General features: G+C 32.9%; 1 protein-coding gene across 2 annotated transcripts in view; it reads right to left on the reverse strand.

Annotated features, from left to right (window-relative positions):
• Nucleotides 1-24485, reverse strand: part of LOC143240748 (structural maintenance of chromosomes protein 5-like) — a 91967-nt gene extending 67482 nt beyond the window's left edge. For both annotated transcript variants that reach the window (XM_076483710.1, XM_076483709.1), the window contains exons 1-5: nucleotides 24369-24485; nucleotides 15469-15622; nucleotides 14383-14591; nucleotides 7073-7253; nucleotides 4051-4109 (exon numbers count right to left, since the gene is read on the reverse strand). In XM_076483710.1, coding sequence (XP_076339825.1) covers nucleotides 4051-4109; nucleotides 7073-7253; nucleotides 14383-14591; nucleotides 15469-15477 — 458 coding nt within the window. In that variant the 5' untranslated portion in view covers nucleotides 15478-15622; nucleotides 24369-24485. The remainder of the gene's footprint in view (nucleotides 1-4050; nucleotides 4110-7072; nucleotides 7254-14382; nucleotides 14592-15468; nucleotides 15623-24368) is intronic.
• Nucleotides 24486-25962: the final 1477 nt, after the last annotated feature.

A 25962-nucleotide genomic window follows, 5' to 3' on the forward strand; every position in this document is an offset into this window, starting at 1 on the left:
TTGAGGGTGTTTTTCTGCAGAGGTGACAGGAGATATTTGCAAAACATATGGAATAACAGACCAGTGCAATTACCATCAGATATTTATCTGTAATTGATACCCAATAATTTGCATATTACTGGTATTCTATTACCAAGAAAACAATGACCCCAAACACTCATCCAACCTATGCAGAAATTACTTAGCTAAAAAAGAAGCTGCTGGAATTATTCAAATGATCCAATGACCCTCACAGAGCCCTGACTTCAACTCAATTGAGCAGATGTAAGAATGGACACATCAAAAACTTAACAAATCAAAAGATGCTTTCTAGGAAATTTTAAAGAAGTGTATTAGAGACACTGGGAGTAAAATCCTGAAGAACATTTTGATTAAATATGTTGCAACAATGCCGGAAAGATAGCTTGCAGCTATTAAAGCAAAATGACACACACAAAACAAATGATGGAAGAGATACAACAGCAACAATTACAGCATACTTTGCTACTGAACCAAATATTTTGCCATCTAGCAAGTAGCACGAGTCAAGAGTGCAAACCAGGCAGAAGGTATCTTTTCTCCAATTTCTAGCTTTCACACAAAGAGATCATTGAAGGAAAACTTACAGAGAATGTGAATTTGAAGAAACAGGTGGTAAGTATTTCCATTTATAAAACAGAAGACATAAATATCAGAAGAACTTATTAGGGAAGAAAAAGTGAAAATCTATTTGATTAATAAAATGTTACACAAATGTATTATATGTAGTATCACATTATTTGTAAAATGAAAATATTACAGGACCTTTTTAATTACAGGAAGCTCACTTGGGAACAACAAGGGGCATTAAACACAAAAGAAAATATAGTCTTGCATAATAACTTGCATCACTTTCAATCCATTGGTGAGACAACTGAACTGGACTGGTGCACATTGTAAATGTGCGTTCAAGAACCTGATGCTGTATAGAGTCATCTGTATGTTTATTTCAGTTCAATAACCGATATTAGTGCATCAGTATTTGAATATGGTGGACATCTGTTTATTGCTTACACATTTTTTGAATTTATTCACATGTACACCTATTCCAGCACAGTAAAAATATTGTTACATATATGATAATTCTGATTACAAATAAAAGATCTTTACTCTTCAAACATATCCTGTCTGAAAGAACTTAATTTTATCAAATGCTACAGATGATGAGATAGAATCATTCATAAAAAAGGTGGTTCCAGTTGGCAGGTGACTGTGACAGAGACAGGAAGAAAAGGTATGTTCATAAAAATAACTCGTATACGTGAATGTATGTGATGTTCACAATGACAAATATAGAAAACATCCTTACCGTATCACATTGAATGTATATTGTATTAAATACTGAAATAATAAATTCTTGTTTTTGTTAATGGTTCTTCAAGCTTTTCATTTTTTAAGATTTAAATAGAAACTAGTAATGCATTCACACACTGTACTAACATTTCAAATGTTAAGAGGTTTTGCAGGTGTAAATTACACTCAAGTTAAATAAAGCAGCATATTTCTGTTAAATAAATGTATTGATAAATGTATTTAATTTGGTTCAAAAATTAAAACATGTATAGGTAATGAAGATATTATAGTATTCAGCCTGTCAGTATAAAAAAAACTTTCTTTACATGTGTAACTGAAAAGTAAAGGTTGTAATGAAAATCATTAATCTTGCATGTTAACTAACCAAAAAATATACTTGAAATGTTAAATAATATAAACAACATTTTAATCATATAAAATAAGATTGTGTGTATATCCTATAACCAGTATAAATATATATATATATATATAGAACCTATAATAAATGAAAGTCAGCATAGAATCAGTTGCTGATGTAAGGTCACCACGAAGCTCTGTTTGAAGTCCTTGGGACAGCCAGTGAAACTCTAGTAAAATAACCCACCATGAAATGGGATTCCCATTGAGCTGTAAACACTGGCTATAGGCTAGATCATGCTAGCTTATGAACTACTATAATGTAAGATAATCACCAAGAAGGAAGCCTAAGGATCATAATCTAACTTACAACAAGTGTCCATTATGAAAATGCAGAATGGAGAAGCCAAAAAGACATATGTATCCACCCTTGACTTGGTAATCTCATTTCCCATGCATAAAAGATTTTCCAGAAATGAAGACATTTAGAAAAAAGTAGATACCCAAATACCAGTATAGAGCATCTAATCAGCTACCAGAAGGAGACTGACAACAGTTTAGCTTTCTGTCACCATAACAGCAAAGCAAGTATGGCTGTATGTGAGGAACCCACCAAAGACAAAAACAAAACTGCTCTCAACAATGTCTGAATGTTAAAAATAATAAATCAAGTTCTCCACTGAATTCTTTGCACCAATTTTAAAATAACTATCATGGAATCGTATTTTAAAATGCAGTCTTTTTAATAGTTATGAACATTTAGCTCAACTAAGTAATATTGACTGAAAAATTGCAACTCAATGTGTAGAAAGTGCATGTGGCATTTGTCAAGAGTTCAAAGAAATTTCTTTTCTTACCTTCAAATGTGATCTAATGAGCTTGGATCAAAAATATTTACAAACAGTAATTAACCTAAATTCTATCTGTACGTGGTAGAATAGCATATATCAAGACATATTCAAGTTGCAAAGTTCTTAAGTAAAGATTTTGGGAATTTGTGCATCTAACTGAAGAGAATTTCTTTTTAAGTTTCTTACAGAAACTAAAAGTTAAATAATACAAAACTTTGAACTATAATCTAAATTATGCTACTTTTATGGCATACACTGATTATAAAACTGCTTAACTGAATTTTGAATGTAACAAAGTAAAATATTGCAACATGAATAGAACACGAGTGCCCATAATCACATGTATCATATGCCAAGTGTTTCCACAAGAGTATGAGCAATGTGCAAATTAAATGTTGATTAGTTTTAAGTTTTAAAGTTAGGAATAGCCATGTTAGCTTGCATAACATGCTTCTCTTCTCCCCTATATCTGCTAGATACCTTGGTTTATCAATTTTTGGTGTTTCATGGTTTGCTGTTAGTACACAACACTGGTCAAGAGAGCTGATAAATTTTTTGTCTTGGTCATTCACGGGACTGCTCAAGCTACCAAGTTTATCTTATGTTTTCACTTAAGAAGAGATTATTGTAATGTGAATTATGTTAGGAAAAGTAGTAGTGATTTGTTCAAGTAGAAAGCTATGGTTATGGGTGTACAAACCACTCCTTATTAAGTGAGGTGTAAATGGCCCTCAGTCAAATGAATGATGCATACACTTGGGAAGAGAGTTCTTACTATGGCATATATTTTTCGATAAAACTGTGACACAGATTTGGATTTTGAGATTAGCACTGAGAGTCAGGCTTATATAAATAGAATGCAATATAGCTTATTGAGTCTCTGTTAAAGATTATGTTTATCACAGCTTTGACTTCAGCATCAAATATCTAATTACACTAGTGAGAGTGTTAATAAAGCTTTCTCTCTCTCCAGTCAGTTACAGAATCATTTGTTCAAATGTTTGAGTTTAGTTGTTTTAATAAAAATAAAGGTTTGCTGTTTATAATTCTACGTCCAGTCTTTTTCTTTTTGTTAAAACACAGTCATTGACAGAAAAAATATAAGCACTGCTCTATATACATAAAAATGGCTGGTTTGGGTTGAGAAAATTGTTTATATAGAGGAGCAAACAACGTTTTGACCTTCTTCGGTGATCTTTGTGAACCTGACAATGACCGTAGAAAGTCGAAACGTTGCTCACTCCTCAACATAAACAATTTTCTCAACCCAAACCAGTCGTTTTTACATGTATATTTCTCTACAAGTGGGTTTTCCTGTCATTACTGATTACTAAGCACTACTCTGTAACTGAGTTTCTGATGAAACTTTGTTTTTGCCATTAACTTTCCAAATAATACTTTATTTAGTTAATTCAGTGATCTCACACATTTGGCTATGATACCAGAAATTTTATCTTCACTTAAGCAGTTAGTTGTATAAACTTGTTATTCTAAGTTAGTAAGTGAATTAGTAACTCCTATTATCTTTTACCTGATTTCTGATGAAACTGTTGAAAGCTGATTTGTATATCTTGACTTTCGGACAGAATACTGAAAATATAAATAAATTCACAAGTCAATAAAAGATAACTCCATATGAATTTATAACTCATTAATAAACAAAAGCACAAACTTAGTACTTTAAGATTAAAAGTGATAATACCACATAATTGAGTTGCACTCAGAGTTTGATTAAGGTTTGAAAAACACTGGAATTAATTTTAAAAATCAATAGTATTTAGAGCTGCCTTTAATGCTATACCTTAGGAGATTTTTATATTACATATCAAATATCCTATTTGCTACTCTGATTTTCATGTAACCCCACAAGATTCTAAACTCTCAACTCATTTTAAACTAAAGAAAATTGTAGCAATTATTAGTAATATAAAATTAAAAAAAAACTTATGTTTCAGTTTTTTATTTTATTCTCATATCTGAGTATTAAATTTTTTCATTGGTGAATAAGTACTGTTTGCTAAGCAAATTGTTGACCACAGACATCTACATGTGTTTCAGCTCACAAGTAAAACCATTAAATGAGGTTTTCACAAACTTTACCAAGACAACTGACTTTCATAAACTATGGTACACAAATAAATATAAGAGAGAACAATACCTAAAAACCCAAAACTAAATACCAATATATAAGGTTATGATACAAAAACAAAAGCAACATTGCTTGAATCTTAAAATAACTAAAAAAACACAACACACTTTCTGACTAAACAGTGTCCAGTGCAGCTAATTACAACATACAAACAGTGAAATAAAAATAAATTAATACCAGTAACAGTGTAAATACATGTTGCTTTCTCTCTCTTTCAGTACTTTAAAACAAGTTCAGCATAATAATTAAAGGTAAAAAATCTACAATAATGTATAGAAATATAATTTAGAAAATAATCAAGTCATAACCCATCTTCAGTTACTCTTTTCCTTGAAAGTTACTAGCAATTCTTAATGCTCTCTCTTTTCAATTAAAACTGAAACTTATCATCTTACAAAAATGTTATCTTTGTTCTCTTTGTAATGTGCAAGGTTAAAACATTGTGTGTGTGAGTGTTTTGTCCATAATCTTCCAAATGCTTAAACAGAAAAATTTCTCACACTTTGCTAAATATAATTTCCTAGCAGCAGTTTAAGTGCACAAAAATATTCATAATTATTTTCATTCACAATAAACTACGAATACCAATTTCCACTTTTGGAAAACTCTAGCTTCATTGGATGGTGTGCTATCTTCAAAATTTATAAATATTTGAGACAAATAAATGTAAAAACATGTGCTGTTTTGCAGTTTCAATGACAATTGGAAGCAAACTTATACTTTGATTAAGACCCATTACTGTCTGGTTGTCATGTAAACAACACTGGGTTCTAGAAGCAAAGGAATGGGGTTGAAAATACATTCCTAACCAAGTAGATTATGGTTAAATGGGGCTAACTCTTATTTGGACTGTTACAATCTACTAAAACTTATATTGTCTTTGTTTGGAGATCTCCTTCCAGTTACAAGTTCAATATTAGTTTTGGTGAAAATGTTACTATAAAGGAGTTACTTTCCACTCCTCCCTAATACAATGATAGCATTCATACATCTTATACAACATACTGAAACAACATCAGTAAAACTTCATGCCTCTGATTCAATGAAATCAAGATATCTTGAACCACACTGGAACCTTCTCTCTCAACTATTAATGACAATTACAGGTGCACCTCACTGGCTAGTTATTAGTTATACTCTTAACATAAAGTCTTAACACCCAGATCAACTACTTTACTTCCATTCATGTGTTAGTTAACAGCTTGGCAACTGTCTTTCATCTTCAAATTCAGCAATTCCTCATCTGGTTTATCAAGGATGGGTTGGAAAGTGTTCTCAACTCTTTTCCTCTTCATCCAACTACTTGATTGAAAGTACTAAATCATTCAGATTCAACATCACTTAATGCTCAAAGTATGTGTTCATTCCAGACAGTGATGAGTGATTAAGAAAGTGGTTCAAAAATCTTTTGACTGTACCCTTACATTTTAACGAAAAATCTGCCTAACATTACTTGCAATGTTAATGTAACGAAGTATACATAGGTCAAACTAAACAGTCCTTGAATATATGAATAAAAAAGCATGAAGATCACTGCTGCCATTTGAAAATAGAAAAAAATCAGTCGTCTTTACCCACATATACCAAAATGATCAACTAATCAAAATCAAGGAAACAAAACTCATAGCAAAACCTAAATATTTTCAGGAAAAAAAATATTAAAGATATGAAAACACATAAAAATGCAAACAAATTTATGAACAATGACATGGGCTATCAAATGAATCCATTACAAAAACATTTTTCAAAGGAATATCTATGAGTAAGTCAGACTGAAAAATAATACTCACTAGATGTCACTGTATACACACATACACACACAGTATATCCTTGTAAATTATACACGACTACATCCAAACTAATCAGGTCGTCATCTTCATATTTTTGTAAATTTCTGTCTGTTCTTTGTTACTTAATTTGTACTTATAAAGCTGTTAATCTTTACAACAAAAATAATGTTCTTATAAAAATGAAATATTTATAATCAATTTTCCACCATAAAAGTTGGCATCAATAAAATAGTTTAATATTATACATTAAATAATGAATACTAAACTCTATATGTAACATCAAAATGTGTGACTTACTGACATTACTTCAGCTGGCATTTGTTTCCACAGTCATAACTAGTTGAAAAGTACTAGACATGTAGTATCACAAATAGCATTAGTGCTTTTCAGTACTAAGTGAGCTTATGAAATGTCTTATTAGTTCCAGCTGTTGCAAGTCATAATGTGAACAAACTTAAACAAAAGAAATTATAAGTGGGACAGTATATACAGTTTGTTATCTATCTATAAATACAACTGAATAGCATAATACAAAATAATAGTATTATATAAAAATTATATTCAAATTTTAGTAGCTACACTAATAATAGCAGTATCACAAATGCACAACTTACTGAATGGTTTTCAGTGAAAAATCGCCTGAAAGATGTTTGGTTAATAATACATTCCACATTGTCTTTAGTAAACTTATCACCAACTGGAACAGAATGTACATGGTGCATGTGGCATAAATACCTCATTACAGCATTTGGAGCTTCAAACAGGTCTTGTAGATAATGATGAAATCCAAATTTTCTAGAAAATTAATTTTGTTTAATAAAAAAGCTTAAAATAAGTGAAGCAAATGATTCAAAGACCTATCTTTCAACAACAAAAATAACAAATGCTACTATACTTTTGAGAATGCAACACATGTTCAATATAAAATTTCAAAACCACAACAAAAGTTCACTTATTTTAACAGCCTTGACGTAGTTTTAAAAGATTTCAACTGCAAAAGATCAGGACTAAAACTATGTTCAATATACACATGTTGCTTGCATTAAGGAAACAAATAATATTTTTCAATGCCAGTTCAAGGTTTATCCCAGTTTCTTGTACAATTTTCAACATATTCAAATATGCAGAACTAAGAGGAATTTAACCCATGTTTTAACACTGTCATGAAAATTATCATACACTGGGTACAGAATTTTACTTTCATAAATACAACTACATTTTAATGCACAAAAGTATTAGAAAATGATTCAAGGAAGGAATTAGCAAATTTAATTAGACTAATAAAGTATAACACTAGTATTTATAAATATAAAATCATAATTCTTACTCTTGATACCACACTAAGACTTGATCTGGTTTGAAAGAAGAGTGGTATCATAATTCTTACTCTTGATACCAAACTCAGACTTGATCTGGTTTGAAAGAAGAGTGGTATCATAATTCTTACTCTTGGTACCAAACTCGGACTTGATCTGGTTTGAAAGAAGAGTGGTATCATAATTCTTACTCTTGATACCACACTAGGACTTGATCTGGTTTGAAAGAAGAGTGGTATCATAATTCTTACTCTTGATACCACACTAGGACTTGATCTGGCTTGAAGAAGAGTGGTATCATAATTCTTATCTTGATAACTAGGACTTATCTGGTTTGAAGAAGAGTGGTATCATAATTCCTTGATACCACACTAGGACTTGATCTGGTTTGAAAGAAGAGTGGTATCATAATTCTTACTCTTGATACCACACTAGGACTTGATCTGGCTTGAAGAAGAGTGGTATCATAATTCTTACTCTTGATACCACACTAGGACTTGATCTGGTTTGAAAGAAGAGTGGTATCATAATTCTTACTCTTGATACCACACTAGGACTTGATCTGGTTTGAAAGAAGAGTGGTATCATAATTCTTACTCTTGATACCACACTAGGACTTGATCTGGTTTGAAAGAAGAGTGGTATCATAATTCTTACTCTTGATACCACACTAGGACTTGATCTGGTTTGAAAGAAGAGTGGTATCATAATTCTTACTCTTGATACCACACTAGGACTTGATCTGGTTTGAAAGAAGAGTGGTATCATAATTCTTACTTGATCTGGTTTGAAAGAAGAGTGGTATCATAATTCTTACTCTTTGGTATCATAATTCTTACTCTTGATACCACACTAGGACTTGATCTGGTTTGAAAGAAGTTTGAAAGAAGAGTGGTATCATAATTCTTACTCTTGATACCACACTAGGACTTGATCTGGTTTGAAAGAAGAGTGGTATCATAATTCTTACTCTTGATACCACACTAGGACTTGATCTGGTTTGAAAGAAGAGTGGTATCATAATTCTTACTCTTGATACCATTCTACTAGGACTTGATCTGGTTTGAAGAAGAGTGGTATCATAATTCTTACCTTGATACCACACTAGGACTTGATCTGGTTTGAAGAAGAGTGGTATCATAATTCTTACTCTTGATACCACACTAGGACTTGATCTGGTTTGAAGAAGAGTGGTATCATAATTCTTATAATTCTTACTCTTGATACCACACTAGGACTTGATCTGGTTTGTATCATAATTCTTACCTTGATACCACACTAGGACTTGATCTGGTGGTATCATAATTCTTACTCTTGATACCACACTAGGACTTGATCTGGTTTGAAAGAAGAGTGGTATCATAATTCTTACTCTTGATACCACACTAGGACTTGATCTGGTTTGAAAGAAGAGTGGTATCATAATTCTTACTCTTGATACCACACTAGGACTTGATCTGGTTTGAAAGAAGAGTGGTATCATAATTCTTACTTGATCTGGTTTTGATACCACACTAGGACTTGATCTGGCTTGAAGAAGAGTGGTATCATAATTCTTACTCTTGATACCACACTCGGACTTGATCTGGTTTGAAGAAGAGTGGTATCATAATTCTTACTCTTGATACCACACTAGGACTTGATCTGGTTTGAAAGAAGAGTGGTATCATAATTCTTACTCTTGATACCACACTAGGACTTGATCTGGTTTGAAAGAAGAGTGGTATCATAATTCTTACTCTTGATACCACACTAGGACTTGATCTGGTTTGAAAGAAGAGTGGTATCATAATTCTTACTCTTGATACCACACTAGGACTTGATCTGGTTTGAAGAAGAGTGGTATCATAATTCTTACTCTTGATACCACACTAGGACTTGATCTGGTTTGAAAGAAGAGTGGTATCATAATTCTTACTCTTGATACCACACTAGGACTTGATCTGGTTTGAAAGAAGAGTGGTATCATAATTCTTACTCTTGATACCACACTAGGACTTGATCTGGTTTGAAAGAAGAGTGGTATCATAATTCTTACTCTTGATACCACACTAGGACTTGATCTGGTTTGAAAGAAGAGTGGTATCATAATTCTTACTCTTGATACCACACTAGGACTTGATCTGGTTTGAAAGAAGAGTGGTATCATAATTCTTACTCTTGATACCACACTAGGACTTGATCTGGTTTGAAGAAGAGTGGTATCATAATTCTTACTCTTGATACCAAACTAGGACTTGATCTGGTTTGAAAGAAGAGTGGTATCATAATTCTTACTCTTGATACCACACTAGGACTTGATCTGGTTTGAAAGAAGAGTGGTATCATAATTCTTACTCTTGATACCACACTAGGACTTGATCTGGTTTGAAGAAGAGTGGTATCATAATTCTTACTCTTGATACCACACTAGGACTTGATCTGGTTTGAAGAAGAGTGGTATCATAATTCTTACTCTTGATACCACACTAGGACTTGATCTGGTTTGAAGAAGAGTGGTATCATAATTCTTACTCTTGATACCACACTAGGACTTGATCTGGTTTGAAAGAAGAGTGGTATCATAATTCTTACTCTTGATACCACACTAGGACTTGATCTGGTTTGAAAGAAGAGTGGTATCATAATTCTTACTCTTGATACCACACTAGGACTTGATCTGGTTTGAAGAAGAGTGGTATCATAATTCTTACTCTTGATACCACACTAGGACTTGATCTGGTTTGAAAGAAGAATGGTATCATAATTCTTACTCTTGATACCACACTAGGACTTGATCTGGTTTGAAAGAAGAATGGTATCATAATTCTTACTCTTGATACCACACTAGGACTTGATCTGGCTTGAAGAAGAGTGGTATCATAATTCTTACTCTTGATACCACACTAGGACTTGATCTGGTTTGAAAGAAGAGTGGTATCATAATTCTTACTCTTGATACCACACTAGGACTTGATCTGGTTTGAAGAAGAGTGGTATCATAATTCTTACTCTTGATACCATACTAGGACTTGATCTGGTTTGAAGAAGAGTGGTATTCATAATTCTTACTCTTGATACCACACTAGGACTTGATCTGGTTTGAAGAAGAGTGGTATCATAATTCTTACTCTTGATACCACACTAGGACTTGATCTGGCTTGAAGAAGAGTGGTATCATAATTCTTACTCTTGATACCAAACTCGGACTTGATCTGGTTTGAAAGAAGAGTGGTATCATAATTCTTACTCTTGATACCACACTAGGACTTGATCTGGTTTGAAAGAAGAGTGGTATCATAATTCTTACTCTTGATACCACACTAGGACTTGATCTGGTTTGAAAGAAGAGTGGTATCATAATTCTTACTCTTGATACCACACTAGGACTTGATCTGGTTTGAAAGAAGAATGGTATCATAATTCTTACTCTTGATACCACACTAGGACTTAATCTAGCTTGGAAGAAACCACACTAGGACTTGATCTGGTTTGAAAGAAGAGTGGTATCATAATTCTTACTCTTGGTACCAAACTCGGACTTGATCTGGTTTGAAAGAAAAGTGGTATCATAATTCTTACTCTTGATACCCTACTAGGACTTGATCTGGTTTGAAAGAAGAGTGGTATCATAATTCTTACTCTTGATACCACACTAGGACTTGATCTGGTTTGAAAGAAGAGTGGTATCATAATTCTTACTCTTGATACCACACTAGGACTTGATCTGGTTTGAAAGAAGAGTGGTATCATAATTCTTACTCTTGATACCACACTAGGACTTGATCTGGTTTGAAGAAGAGTGGTATCATAATTCTTACTCTTGATACCAAACTAGGACTTGATCTGGCTTGAAGAAGAGTGGTATCATAATTCTTACTCTTGATACCACACTAGGACTTGATCTGGTTTGAAAGAAGAGTGGTATCATAATTCTTACTCTTGATACCACACTAGGACTTGATCTGGTTTGAAAGAAGAGTGGTATCATAATTCTTACTCTTGATACCACACTAGGACTTGATCTGGTTTGAAAGAAGAGTGGTATCATAATTCTTACTCTTGATACCACACTAGGACTTGATCTGGTTTGAAAGAAGAGTGGTATCATAATTCTTACTCTTGATACCACACTAGGACTTGATCTGGCTTGAAGAAGAGTGGTATCATAATTCTTACTCTTGGTACCAAACTCGGACTTGATCTGGTTTGAAAGAAGAGTGGTATCATAATTCTTACTCTTGATACCACACTAGGACTTGATCTGGTTTGAAAGAAGAGTGGTATCATAATTCTTACCTTGATACCACACTAGGACTTGATCTGGCTTGAAGAAGAGTGGTATCATAATTCTTACTCTTGATACCACACTAGGACTTGATCTGGTTTGAAAGAAGAGTGGTATCACAATTCTTACTCTTGATACCACACTAGGACTTGATCTGGTTTGAAAGAAGAGTGGTATCATAATTCTTACTCTTGATACCAAACTCGGACTTGATCTGGTTTGAAAGAAGAGTGGTATCATAATTCTTACTCTTGATACCACACTAGGACTTGATCTGGTTTGAAAGAAGAGTGGTATCATAATTCTTACTCTTGATACCACACTAGGACTTGATCTGGTTTGAAGAAGAGTGGTATCATAATTCTTACTCTTGATACCACACTAGGACTTGATCTGGCTTGAAGAAGAGTGGTATCATAATTCTTACTCTTGATACCATACTAGGACTTGATCTGGTTTGAAGAAGAGTGGTATTCATAATTCTTACTCTTGATACCACACTAGGACTTGATCTGGCTTGAAGAAGAGTGGTATCATAATTCTTACTCTTGATACCCTACTAGGACTTGATCTGGTTTGAAAGAAGAGTGGTATCATAATTCTTACTCTTGATACTACACTAGGACTTGATCTGGCTTGAAGAAGAGTGGTATCATAATTCTTACTCTTGATACCACACTAGGACTTGATCTGGTTTGAAAGAAGAGTGGTATCATAATTCTTACTCTTGATACCATACTAGGACTTGATCTGGTTTGAAGAAGAGTGGTATTCATAATTCTTACTCTTGATACCACACTAGGACTTGATCTGGCTTGAAGAAGAGTGGTATCATAATTCTTACTCTTGATACCACACTAGGACTTGATCTGGCTTGAAGAAGAGTGGTATCATAATTCTTACTCTTGATACCAAACTCGGACTTGATCTGGTTTGAAAGAAGAGTGGTATCATAATTCTTACTCTTGATACCACACTAGGACTTGATCTGGTTTGAAAGAAGAGTGGTATCATAATTCTTACTCTTGATACCACACTAGGACTTGATCTGGTTTGAAAGAAGAATGGTATCATAATTCTTACTCTTGATACCACACTAGGACTTAATCTAGCTTGAAGAAACCACACTAGGACTTGATCTGGTTTGAAAGAAGAGTGGTATCATAATTCTTACTCTTGGTACCAAACTCGGACTTGATCTGGTTTGAAAGAAAAGTGGTATCATAATTCTTACTCTTGATACCCTACTAGGACTTGATCTGGTTTGAAAGAAGAGTGGTATCATAATTCTTACTCTTGATACCACACTAGGACTTGATCTGGCTTGAAGAAGAGTGGTATCATAATTCTTACTCTTGATACCACACTAGGACTTGATCTGGCTTGAAGAAGAGTGGTATCATAATTCTTACCTTGATACCACACTAGGACTTGATCTGGCTTGAAGAAGAGTGGTATCATAATTCTTACTCTTGATACCACACTAGGACTTGATCTGGTTTGAAAGAAGAGTGGTATCATAATTCTTACTCTTGATACCACACTAGGACTTAATCTGGTTTGAAAGAAAAGTGGTATCACAATTCTTACTCTTGATACCACACTAGGACTTGATCTGGTTTGAAAGAAAAGTGGTATCATAATTCTTACTCTTGATACCACACTAGGACTTGATCTGGTTTGAAAGAAGAGTGGTATCATAATTCTTACTCTTGATACCACACTAGGACTTGATCTGGCTTGAAGAAGAGTGGTATCATAATTCTTACTCTTGATACCATACTAGGACTTGATCTGGTTTGAAGAAGAGTGGTATCATAATTCTTACTCTTGATACCACACTAGGACTTGATCTGGTTTGAAAGAAGAGTGGTATCATAATTCTTACTCTTGATACCACACTAGGACTTGATCTGGTTTGAAAGAAGAGTGGTATCATAATTCTTACTCTTGATACCACACTAGGACTTGATCTGGTTTGAAAGAAGAGTGGTATCATAATTCTTACTCTTGACTTACTCTTGTGCATACCAACTTTCTCCAAGGCAAGCATCCAGTTTCTAAATCATGACTACTGAAACAACAAAGCTTTGTAAATACACCAATGATTCAGACAGAATAAAAGTTATTACTTTTATTCATTAAACAAACAACTGTTTCCATTCATTTTCCACGTGTGAAATAATTTTACGATTTTCTGAATCCGATGTGCATTACTGATACTTACAACTTTCTTTTGAAAATCACCGCACACGAACGATGCTCCAAAAGAACAATAAAGAAATATTTCTGTGACATATAAAATGTTACAAGAAATTCATAAGCTGGGTAAAATACTTACTTAAAATTAGCAATAGGAACTGGAGCTTTAAAAGAGTCAAGTGATACTTTTGGAGCCATGACTACATTGATTTTAAGATTTTGTTCATCCCTCAAAGTCTTCATGAAGCTTTCTAAATCTTCTTCATCCTCACAGACAAATGCTATCATATCATTAAAAGGAATATGAGCTTCTACATATTTGGCCCATTCTGGATTCTTCACATTAATCTAGAAATCCAAATGACTATTGTAAACCTTCAAAAATTTTAGTAATACAATTTATTCATAATAAATGTCATCAATAATTATTCCATACTAATACTACAGGTGGTGGTGCGTTATACACCTATTTTAAATAAAATTAACCAGGTCATTCTGACAAGCACAACATTCACAGCTCGGTTTAATGCATTGTATATACAATACAAATTATCATATTTTGCACAAATTTATAAATCACAATTCTTATAGCATGAAACTAACAAAAAAAGGGAGAACATCTATTTCCAGTAGAGTTAATCAGCTATGGACAAAAGAGAATGGGTATTACATGCTTACTAAGCATACAACAAACAATTTTGTAATCACAGTGAATTTAAACAGTTAACATATGACCATCTGGATAAAGGTTATCTGTAAATTAATTCAATCCTAAACTGATTTATGTACCACCTGTTCCTACCTATGTAGAATGGGAATCACCTACACAACTGCATTTTGACAGCAAAGTGGTAATAATGGTTGAACAGGTTAATCATAAAGAAAAACAACAATTCTTCACATTCTGAAATATTTTTATGGACTAAAAGTAATATCTATAATATAATTATAGTGAATTGATGTCACAGAAACTGAGTAGTTGATATTTACATCAAAACATAACAATAATTGAATAAATTAAATTTATTAAAAATATCTAATCAAAAGCACAAAAATAACCAAACTTTTCCAGTACGTTTAGTAATTTCTGGAATGATAAACTGCTTTTACATATCCAGTGATCAACTCTTACATGAGACTGACTTATTTTTTTTAAAATTAAAAAAACATCTCTGTCCAATTTCAGTCATATCTAATTCTATAGTCATATATATAAACATCATACCTGCAACATGACTGGTTCATATATTTTCTTTTGTATTTCTGTTCATTCTCTCTTAGCCAAATCACAGCATCGTAGGCAGACTTATTTTTCCGTCGTAGCATTTCCAGTCTCTGACATCCCACATCTTTGATTCTGTTTAAAAGTCTTTCTGTTCCTGAACATTTTTAGATGAACAGATACAAGTAAAATAAAAATTACTAAATAAAAAAATGAAAACAGCTAATGGTACAGAAGAGTAAGAAATTAAAGTTTCATTCCTGGTTAAGTAGTTTTGGTGAAAATCCAAATCCTGGACACAATTGTCTGCAAAATGGGATGACCTCTTAAAATTTTAAAGCACTTAAAAAAAAGTTGACTGAGTGATAACATAAATAGTGATATAAACAACATATTTTTTCATTAATATATTAAAACCATGAAACATTCAAACCTTTTTATTACATACAGAACTATGGACTTAAGGAAAATAAACTAGGTAGTAACTGAAAGAGCAAGTGAAGTGTTAGGCAAAGTCAATATTTTGGAAAATCTAAGTTCAGAGCAGTATTCTAGCTCAATACATTTAAGTGAAAGTCAGAATAATTTTTAAATGACCAACCACATTTAAAAAACTGGTAACATATGACCTACAGGTAACAATAAACAATCTTGTCTCTCAGTTTCCAGAGCATTTAGTAAAAACATTAAAAGTATAAATGCAAAAAATAGGTATTGTTTATAAGTTCATTACTAGTGGATGTGTACTGATGTAAAAATGATTAATGTATTAACTGTCTCTGATATCTATCTTCTTCTTCTTAGAAAAGAGTGTTTAGAAAACATCATTTGCCAGTATATCAGTGGACTTCATCTAGTTAAAAGGTATTGATGAGATTTTTTCATTGAAGGAGATTATGAAATTTCAAAATTTATTCAGTATCACAAGTGGCTTATTCAATTTTATGTAATGACATTTTGGATGACAAGTACCTCAGCAACAACCCAAAGGTTACTAGATTATGCTTAAATACATTTAGATTTTTTTCATTCAATTACAAATGTAATATTAATGTATTAAAATTCATTGGTGCATGTGTAAATGCTCAGAGTTAAAACACTTCATGATAAACAATGATTTATTGTACAGTTTCATTTTTTAAAGCTGTGTACAATAAATTGCTGCTTATCAAAAGAGCTTTAACACTATATTAATGTATAATTATACAAAAGAAGGAGCATCTATAAGGCGTGTAAAGTTCTGACTAAGGCTAAGCAAAGCAAATGTTACTTCCATACAGCAGAAATAGATTATCTTCACTGTTGTTATGAAATGAAATTATTTTTTTTTAGGTATGATACACAGTCATGTGAAAAAATTAGGACACCCTATGAAAGCCTGTGTATTTTGTAACATTTCTGGATATATAGATATTTAATCTCAATTCTAACAATACTGAGAGATTATAGGAACATAACTAAACAATTAAAACTGAAGGAAAGACTTTTCAAGATCTTCTGTAAATGTAATTCCACAAAATGCATATTCTAACTGAGAAAAAAGTTAGGACACCCCACATTTATTCCCACTTAAAATAGCTCAACTCACACACAGGTGTACCACACCTGGTGCACGTGATTAGAAGACCATTACTCAGCATTGTGAATGAGGCTTGCCCTATTTAAATCTCAGACATTTAGTTTGGTGTGCTCCTGACTGTTGAAGTGAGAGTGAGCAACATAATGAGAGCAAAAGAGCTGTCTGAGACCTTCAGAAAGAAAATTGTGGCAGCTTATGAGTCTGGTAAGGGATTTAAAAAGATCTCAAAATCAGCCATTCCACTGTCCAGAAAATATTCAACAAGTGGAGGGTGTTTAAAACAACTGCCAACATGCCCAGATCTGGTCATCCAAGCAACTTCACCCAGAGAGCTGACTGCAAGATGCTAAAAGAGGTCTCCAAAAACCCTGACATGTCATCACGGGACCTACAGCAGACTCTGGCTACTGTTGATGTGAAAGTGCATGCCTCTACAATCAGAAAGAGACTGCACAAGTGTAACTTACATAGGAGATGTGCAAGGAGGAAACCTTTGCTCTCTAAGAGAAACATCAAGACCAGACTGAAGTTTGCCAGAGAGAATGTAGACAAAGACCAGGACTTCTGGAATAATGTTCTTTGGACAAATGAGTCCAAAATTGAATTATTTGGACACCAGAACAGAGGGCGTGTTTGGCATAAACCAAATATAGCATTCCAGGAAAATAACCTCATACCAGCTGTGAAGCATAGAGGTGGAAGTGTCATGGTTTGGGGCTGCTTTGCTGAAGCAGGACCTGGACAGCTCACAATCATAGAATCCACCATGAATTCTACTGTGTATCAGAGGGTGTGTGAGGATCATGTGAGACCATATGTAAGAAAATTAAAGCTGAAGTGGAACTGGACTCTGCAACACGACAATGACCCAAAACATACCAGTAAATCCACCAAGGACTGGCTGAAAACTAAGAAATGGAGAGTCCTGGAATGGCTGAGTCAAAGCTCAGATCTTAATCCCATTGAGATGCTGTGGGCGACTTGAAACAGGCTGTACATGCAAGAAACCCTCAAACATCTCACAGCTGACAGAATTCTGCATTGAGGAGTGGGGCAAACATTTTTCAGACCAATGTCAGAGACTGGTAGATGGCTACAAGAAGCATCTCACTGCAGTTATTTCAGCCAAAGGAGGTAAAACTAGCTATTAGGGGATAGGGTATCCTAACTTTTTCCTCAGTTCACATATGTATTTTTGTAGCATGACATTTACAGAAGATCTTGAAAAGTCTTTTCTTCAGTTATAATTGTTTAGTTATATTCCTATAATTTCTCAGTAGTGTTAAAATTGAGATTAAATATCTATATATCCAAATATGTTACAAAAATACACAGGCTTTCATAGGGTGTCCTAATTTTTTCACACGACTGTATACACCTTTCAAATAACCAAAACTCATAAATTACTATATCAATAACACAGAATTTCCCTATAATTTATCAAGCTTAGTAACTAAGCAGTATTTAGGTATAACCAAATATGAAATTTCAAGGTCACTAATGTCTCATCTTACTGCATTTTGAATCCAGTGTGAAAAGAGAGTTTGCCTGACAAATACTAAGAAACCAACTTGGAGGACATTTGAGTTTCAATTGGTAATACAAAAGTCACTGGGCAAAGTAGGATTATGCAAGCATTTTTAAAAATGGAAGAGGTGGGCAAGGCCATCTAGGTTGATTCAATAAAAATATTAATGTCTCAGACAACAGAAGAGATAGAAGGTTCTTATTTCACATTCTAGCTTGTCCATATTAGTAACTTGAGTATCTAATTCATAATAAACTAGAGATTTGGACATCACAAACATCTAATCTGAACCAATGCTGCATTTAACATATCACACTGACATGAATATTTAGGTGTTTTTTAATATTTTTAAATATGAAATTAATTAATTCATAAGACTAAAATTGAGTTATAATCTACAATTTAATACCAAATTTATTGATATACATCACTAAAATACTAGTTCAATAAAATGTTTAAAATAAGTCAATAAACTCAACAAAATGATCTTTGATCCATGATCAGTGTCGTTAGGGTTAAGATTGCTAGTCCCTTTTTTAAGAAAACAAAGTTTCATATTGATATCACACATTTTAAAAATGATCAAAACTACAAATTATATTGAAATTACCTTTCAAGATTCAAAATCTATTCAGGTCTAAAGACCTATTACTTACTCCTTTGTGTTCCAGAATCATGTATATATACAAATGAGGAAAGATTAAGATCCTTCAAGTTATTATCTCTAATAAAGAGTTATATAGGATCTGATTGAAGTTTTAAGATTGTAAAAGAAATTGATAACAATGATTCATAAACATTTTTCATAATTAACAGCAAGAGTTACAGAAACATAAATATAGATTTAGGCAAGGTAGAAGCCATCTCTCGTTAAGAAAATTTTATTTTTCAAACTGTGTGGTTTGCTTATGGATGTTGTGGAGGCAGTAAATTTGAGTGAGTTTAAAATAAAACTTGATAGATATATGAATGATAAGGACTAGCTTGCTTTTTTTTTTTTTTAAACGATTAATTTAGAGGAGGGAAGAGCCAACATATGCCAGCAGGTCCCTTGATTTCCCTCAACATTATGTTATTTTATGTTATACAAAGTTTATTTGTATACCACAATAACAAAGCACACAAAATTTTGAATGTAATTTGCTAAAATGACATGGAGAAAGAGATGCCTGTATGGTAAAAGTTAAGTAACACACTGCAGTTATGAACCTTGTATCTTCGATTAGCAGCCCAATAATACTAACCACCAGACCATGCTAAGTCCAAAACATCATGGAACAAAATATTTATTACAATGAAGCCTCTCAACAATTAAAAAATGTGCATTTGAAAATAGCTAAGATAGTTTACATACTATGAAAAGGGTAGATGTTAGATGTTGAAACACCACCAATATCATTTTGAAAGTGGAAAAAAATTAGAATGTTATATGAAGAAGGTTAAATAATTCTAGTTTAAGAATAAGAGACAAACTGAAATTACTACAGTATTAAGTGTTACTAATGAATGAAGTACACATTACTGTTTAGTTTTGTTGAAAATAAACCACTACTAATAATACCAGATTTCTTTCTTCATTTTTCTGTTGTTCCTTGCTTCAACTTATACTTTCATCAAAATGCATTGCATACACATAATTAATAACACTGGTTTACAAAGAAATTGAGGCAAGCACAAAATAGCTGTTTTAACCTAATTTGGGGGTGCTGAATTCAGATTTGAAATCCGTTTTACTCATCACCTCTAGTTTTTTAGATATGCATACTGTACATTTTGTACACATACTGTACGTAAAGGCATATATGCATTCAGGGTTAATTTCTAATATTGTGTGACTTATGTCTTCTTTTTTAGTTATTATGCAATAAATGTAAGTGATAGCATTACATTATATATATATATATATATAGCTATATATCAAGACGAATTTTGGCAGTTAAGCGTAGCCAACACGTCTCAATCAACAGCCAGTAGTGCACTGGCAGTCAGCGCAGGAGGTTGGTGTCCCTCGACAATTGTGTTACACAATCTTTTGGCTATATATTTGTATTACAATTTCCAACGACGCACATAATTATTATTGCCTTACATACGATTTAATTTTACTTTGTTTTTTCTCCAATGGCTTCAAGCTCGTCAAAACACCGAGGATGCCTCAACAAGGCCAATTCTTTCTGCTACGTGTGTGGGGACTTCACGACAGTTGCACAGCGTCGAACCATCACTTCCCTCCTCAGAACTGCCTACTTTCATTATTTTGACTGTAAAATTGATGATCAGGACAAATCTTGGGCTCCACACATCTGTTGTAAACCCTGCTACAATGGACTAACTGCTTGGTTTAATGGCAAGAAAGCGGCTTTCAACTTTGCAGTACCGATGGTTTGGAGAGAGCCACGAAGCCATGCAGATGATTGTTATTTTTGTCTAACAAATATAACTGGTTTCAATGCATCTTCTAGAAAAAAGATCAAATATCCCAATCTTCCATCTGCTATGAGACCCGTTCCCCATTCAGATGATCTTCCTGTCCCAACACCTCCAGTAAATAAGGATCTTCTTTCCTCATCAGATAAAGAAATGCCTCCAAGGGAAGATTCTGCCAAGTCAATCTCTTCCCAAGATATTGACTCTTCTTATTCAGGAACAAGTGGCAACGAGCCACACTGGATCACGCAAGAAGACCTGAATGACCTTGCTCGTGATTTGTATCTGTCAAAACAGCAGTCAGAGCTCTTGGCTTCCGGCTTAAACAGTGGAACCTAGTCCAGGAAGATGTAAGGATCACCAGTTTCAGGAATCGAACAAAGACTTTGCTTCATTTTCGACATGGAAAACAAGTTGTGCTACTGCACAAATGTACCTGGCTTGTTCACTTTCCTTGGTTTGACACATAATCCTTCAGACTGGCGTCTTTTCATAGACTCTTCCAAGGGAAGTCTCAAGGCTGTGCTTCTGCACAACGGAATAAATATCCCAGCATTCCCACTGCACACTCTGTCCATCTAAAGGAGTCCTATGACAATATGGAGCTTCTTTTAGAAGCTGTTAAGTACAACCAGTACCAGTGGAGTCTGTGTGGGGACCTCAAGGTCATTGATCTTCTTACGGGTATGCAAGCAGGCTTCACAAAGTACTGTTGCTTTCTCTGTCTCTGGGATAGTTGAGCTGTATTCCAGCATTACAAGCAGAAAGACTGGGGTCTAGAAGCACTTCGTTCCTGGCGAACACAGCATCAAGGAGAATCCTCTGGTTGACATGAAGAAGGTGCTTCTTCCTCCTCTTCACATCAAGCTTGGTTTGATGAAGAATTTCGTGAAGGCCATGGACAAAAATGGTGCTGCCTTCCAACACTTGTCTACTGTGTTCCCAGGTCCCAGTGCTGCTAAGCTCAAAGAGGGCATCTTTGTCGGACCTCAAACCGAGAAGTGCTGAAGGATACTGATTTTGAGGAGCTTCTTACCTTAAAGGAACTGAGAGCATGGGAAGCATTTAAGTCAGTCTATAGTGGCTTCCTTGGTAACACACGCGTGCACCAAATTACCAAGCCTGTATTGAGAAGTTGCTAAAGACTTATGAGGATATGGGATGCCAAATGTCACTCAAAATTCATTTTCTCCATTCCCACCTCAACTTCTTCCCTCCAAACCTTGGAGCAGTGAGTGATGAGCACGGAGAAAGATTCCACCAAGACATTACGAAGATGGTGAGCAGCTACCAAGGCAAGTGGAACCACAGCATGATGGGAGACTTCTGCTGATGCTCTTGCGTGACATCCCGGAGGCAAAATACACCAGATCATCTAAGAAAATACACTTCTAATTGTCTGCGGTACTATGAATTGTGTACATTGTGTCATCCAAGTATATTTATTCCGTCAATGTTCTTTATCTATCCTGTTTTATCTGTAATAAGCTGCTGCAACTGTTGAAATAAGCACGTATATACTCTGTATATACTAAAATGAGACTATTTAAAAGCCAAAAAACTAGAGGTGATAGAGCAAAACTGTTTATAAATTTGAATTCAGCACACCCAAATTAGTAAAAACACCTATTCACATTCTTGCCTCAGACAAAAATATTTTTTTGTAAACCAGTGTAATGATTGAGCTGTAACATTAACCTAATAAATTAAAAACACTGACAAAAAGGCAACTTGCTCAAATATATGTTGACAAAAAAAACAATTTTAGAATTATCATTTAAATTATGAAATTGCAACAAAACTCTAACTTTATAGAGTCAAAATATATATCACTAACTTTAAAAAGGCAATGCTCAATAGCATGATTTATAGTTTTATACAAGTGGCATTACTTCTGTTAATCAGAGGTTGGTAATTTTGGATTACAAGGGCATACTTATATATTTTTCAAAGAAAGTTGCATCACATGAAAAACTCCTGATTTAAAAGGTGGGTTAAGAAAAGGAAAACATTCACTCAAGCAGGTTTCCTTTCAAACTACTGAAGAAGGAGTATTATATGAATCAAACTTGGAAACTGTTATCATCCCAGAATGTCAGTGCCAATCATTCAAGATAGGTAAACCTTTCTTATCCGTTCTATTAAATAAATTATTGGATATAACAAAGATGCAATTTACAATTAGTTAAAAGAGTGGTAAAAGCAACAACCTGTTTTACTTGGCTTAAAGATAGTTAAATAAAAAAATGAGAAAATCTTGACGTTAAAAAATTTACTTTGCAAAAACCTGAAAACTTTCAAATGCATCTGGTTGGTTCAGTTTTCAGAACATTACAAAAATAAAAGATGGACACATACACCATCATAATGCCAAAGTATATACTGATAATAATGCCAAAGTATATACTGATAATAACACTAATCTATTTAAAGGCTTTTACCTCTTCTTTTTTCAGAGACCTAACATTGTCAACAACACAAAAGTAAATAAAAAAATATATCAGAAACTTAAAGTTTCAAGTAACTCTTCCTAATTTTAATAAAATATAAAAATTTTTATCCCCCTAAGGGATCACTTCAGCTGCTGATGACAAAACAAAAACATGTGAGCATTTCACAATTAATACAAGCATCACTGTTTATTTAATATTGCCTAAGTTCTCTGAACGACGTACATGTTGAACTCAGATTACCATAATATTGCAGCTGTACTTTAAAATTTAGTATAACAAAATTTATCCAAAAAAATTCAAGAATAATCTGTTTAAAAAAGAAACAAACATTTATTTATGTTATTAATAGCCAGATGAAAGAGATTTCTAATAACTACATACAAAATGTAATTTATTTTATCTTTATTTATTGATACACTGTTAACATAAATAAAGGAGATACAGTATTGCATTTGCAAGTTATTTAAACAAGGTAAAAAAATCAAGAACTAGAAACAGAAATAATGATCTTACAGTATTGGAACTTTAACAGAGAGTGGAAAAGAATGTCAGTAAAAAAATGTAAAAAATAGCAACAGCCTAAAACTAGTTTTAAACAAACAGATCAGAGAGAGATACACTTAGTGCACATTTTAATAAAAATGATGTAAATACAAAGCTAATGTTTCATTATTCTGTGAGAAAACTTTCAAGTTGTATTGAATCTTCTGTTCCTGGCTTATTATATCAGTTGTATTATAAAGAATACCACACATTCAATACTTCTAACAGTGTCATCAACACCCTAGTTATAAATTGAAAAATCTAAAATAAATTAAGAGTCAAAAAGTAAAATTTTTATTTTACAGAAAGAAGTGAATACAGCATAAAATTAATATTAAACAATTATAATTATTGTATTTTGAAACAAACAAACCTTTTATTCGATTTTCATTAGCTTCTATATTCGTTTTAACATTTTCTTTTCATTACCAACAGTGTAAATCTTTCGTGATACCTCAGCTATTTCTTTTGAAACTTCTGAAAGAAGTGGCTAGAAGGAATAAATATTTTATTTACTTAATATATATTTAAGAGAATAGGATAGATAACACTTTATGTCAGGTATTTAGCAAAATGAAAATATAACTTTTTTCTTCAAAAAACACAGACTATACATGGAACATCAAAGACAACATGAACTAAAACTCACAACATATTTACCACAGTCAATGCTTTATTTCCAAAACCTATTAAAGACAACCTATTAAAAGCTCAAAACATAACACAACCGTAATTCTAAATTTCCTTAAACCAGAAGGTTAGTGTGTTGCAAAATTAGTTAAAAATCATTATTTTATGTATAACTAGGTTCAGTAAATCTGCTGTTATATTATTTATTTTAAAATGTGTGTAAAATGAGGATTTTTAACAAAGAGAACATATATATGACCTGTAATTTACAATTCAAATTTCTCAAATTATTTATCATGAACGATCTTGTATAGAAAAAAAATTATAATAAAAAACAAAACACATTTTAAACAATTAAGAACAGATGTGAACCTCAATATATTTGATAATATTGAGCTGATATGAAGTTTCTTCATCTTTAATTTGATTTATTATATATATTCTGTTTTTATGTAATATGATTTAGAAGCAGTTCTTTGTTAATCATATAAACAGTACAATAAGAAGAGAATAAATTATGCAAAATAATTAATGTTTCATAAGTATAACTATACTACTGTCATTACATTACATTTAAATATGCAATAAGAAACGTAATGTAAACTTGGTAACTGAGTGTTAAAAGTTATAATTTATCACACAAAGTATGCAACACTGTGATACTTTCAGGACACAACAAATACATACAGTGAAAAATTACACTTTCAAAGTCACTAATTTTTATATTAAATTACAAGTATTGGCTAGGTATAATAGTCAAATCAATGTGAAAACATAACAAGGAAACTATTTGCTAATGCACTGCACCTTCTAAAAGAAAGGTATGATTCATTTCCAAAAACAGACATTAGCACCATTGACAACTTTTACAGAGTTTAGTTATATCTATATGGATTCACATGGAAATGAAAAGCAATAGTGTAATTAGATACACAAACTTTAAAACTCTGATGAGATTCAATCAGAAAGTGCACAAGAATGTGACACAACATACTTTGGTTACCTCTTAAGCATTACATAATAATAATAATAAGACTCCAATGTTAGGTTAACAACAGAGAAAAATTAACAGCAAGTTTATACTTTTGTCTCTAAAAAGTATAACACAATAAACCACCAAGAACAACAGCAGAATCTGTGTTTCATATCTTCATAAATGAATTAAACTACCAGATCAGAGGCCCTTTATGTTTAAGTACAACTTTTCCTAACTTCGAACTACTGAACATTGGGAAATCAGCCAATCAGCAACAGCCCCCTACCACAACAGCTTTGTCTGGTTCTTTGAACCAAAAAAGCAAAAATAACTATTGTTTTGTACAACATATCCACAGAAT

The sequence above is a fragment of the Tachypleus tridentatus genome, chromosome 13, assembly GCF_004210375.1.
Source record: "Tachypleus tridentatus isolate NWPU-2018 chromosome 13, ASM421037v1, whole genome shotgun sequence".
Taxonomy (NCBI): domain Eukaryota; kingdom Metazoa; phylum Arthropoda; class Merostomata; order Xiphosura; family Limulidae; genus Tachypleus; species Tachypleus tridentatus.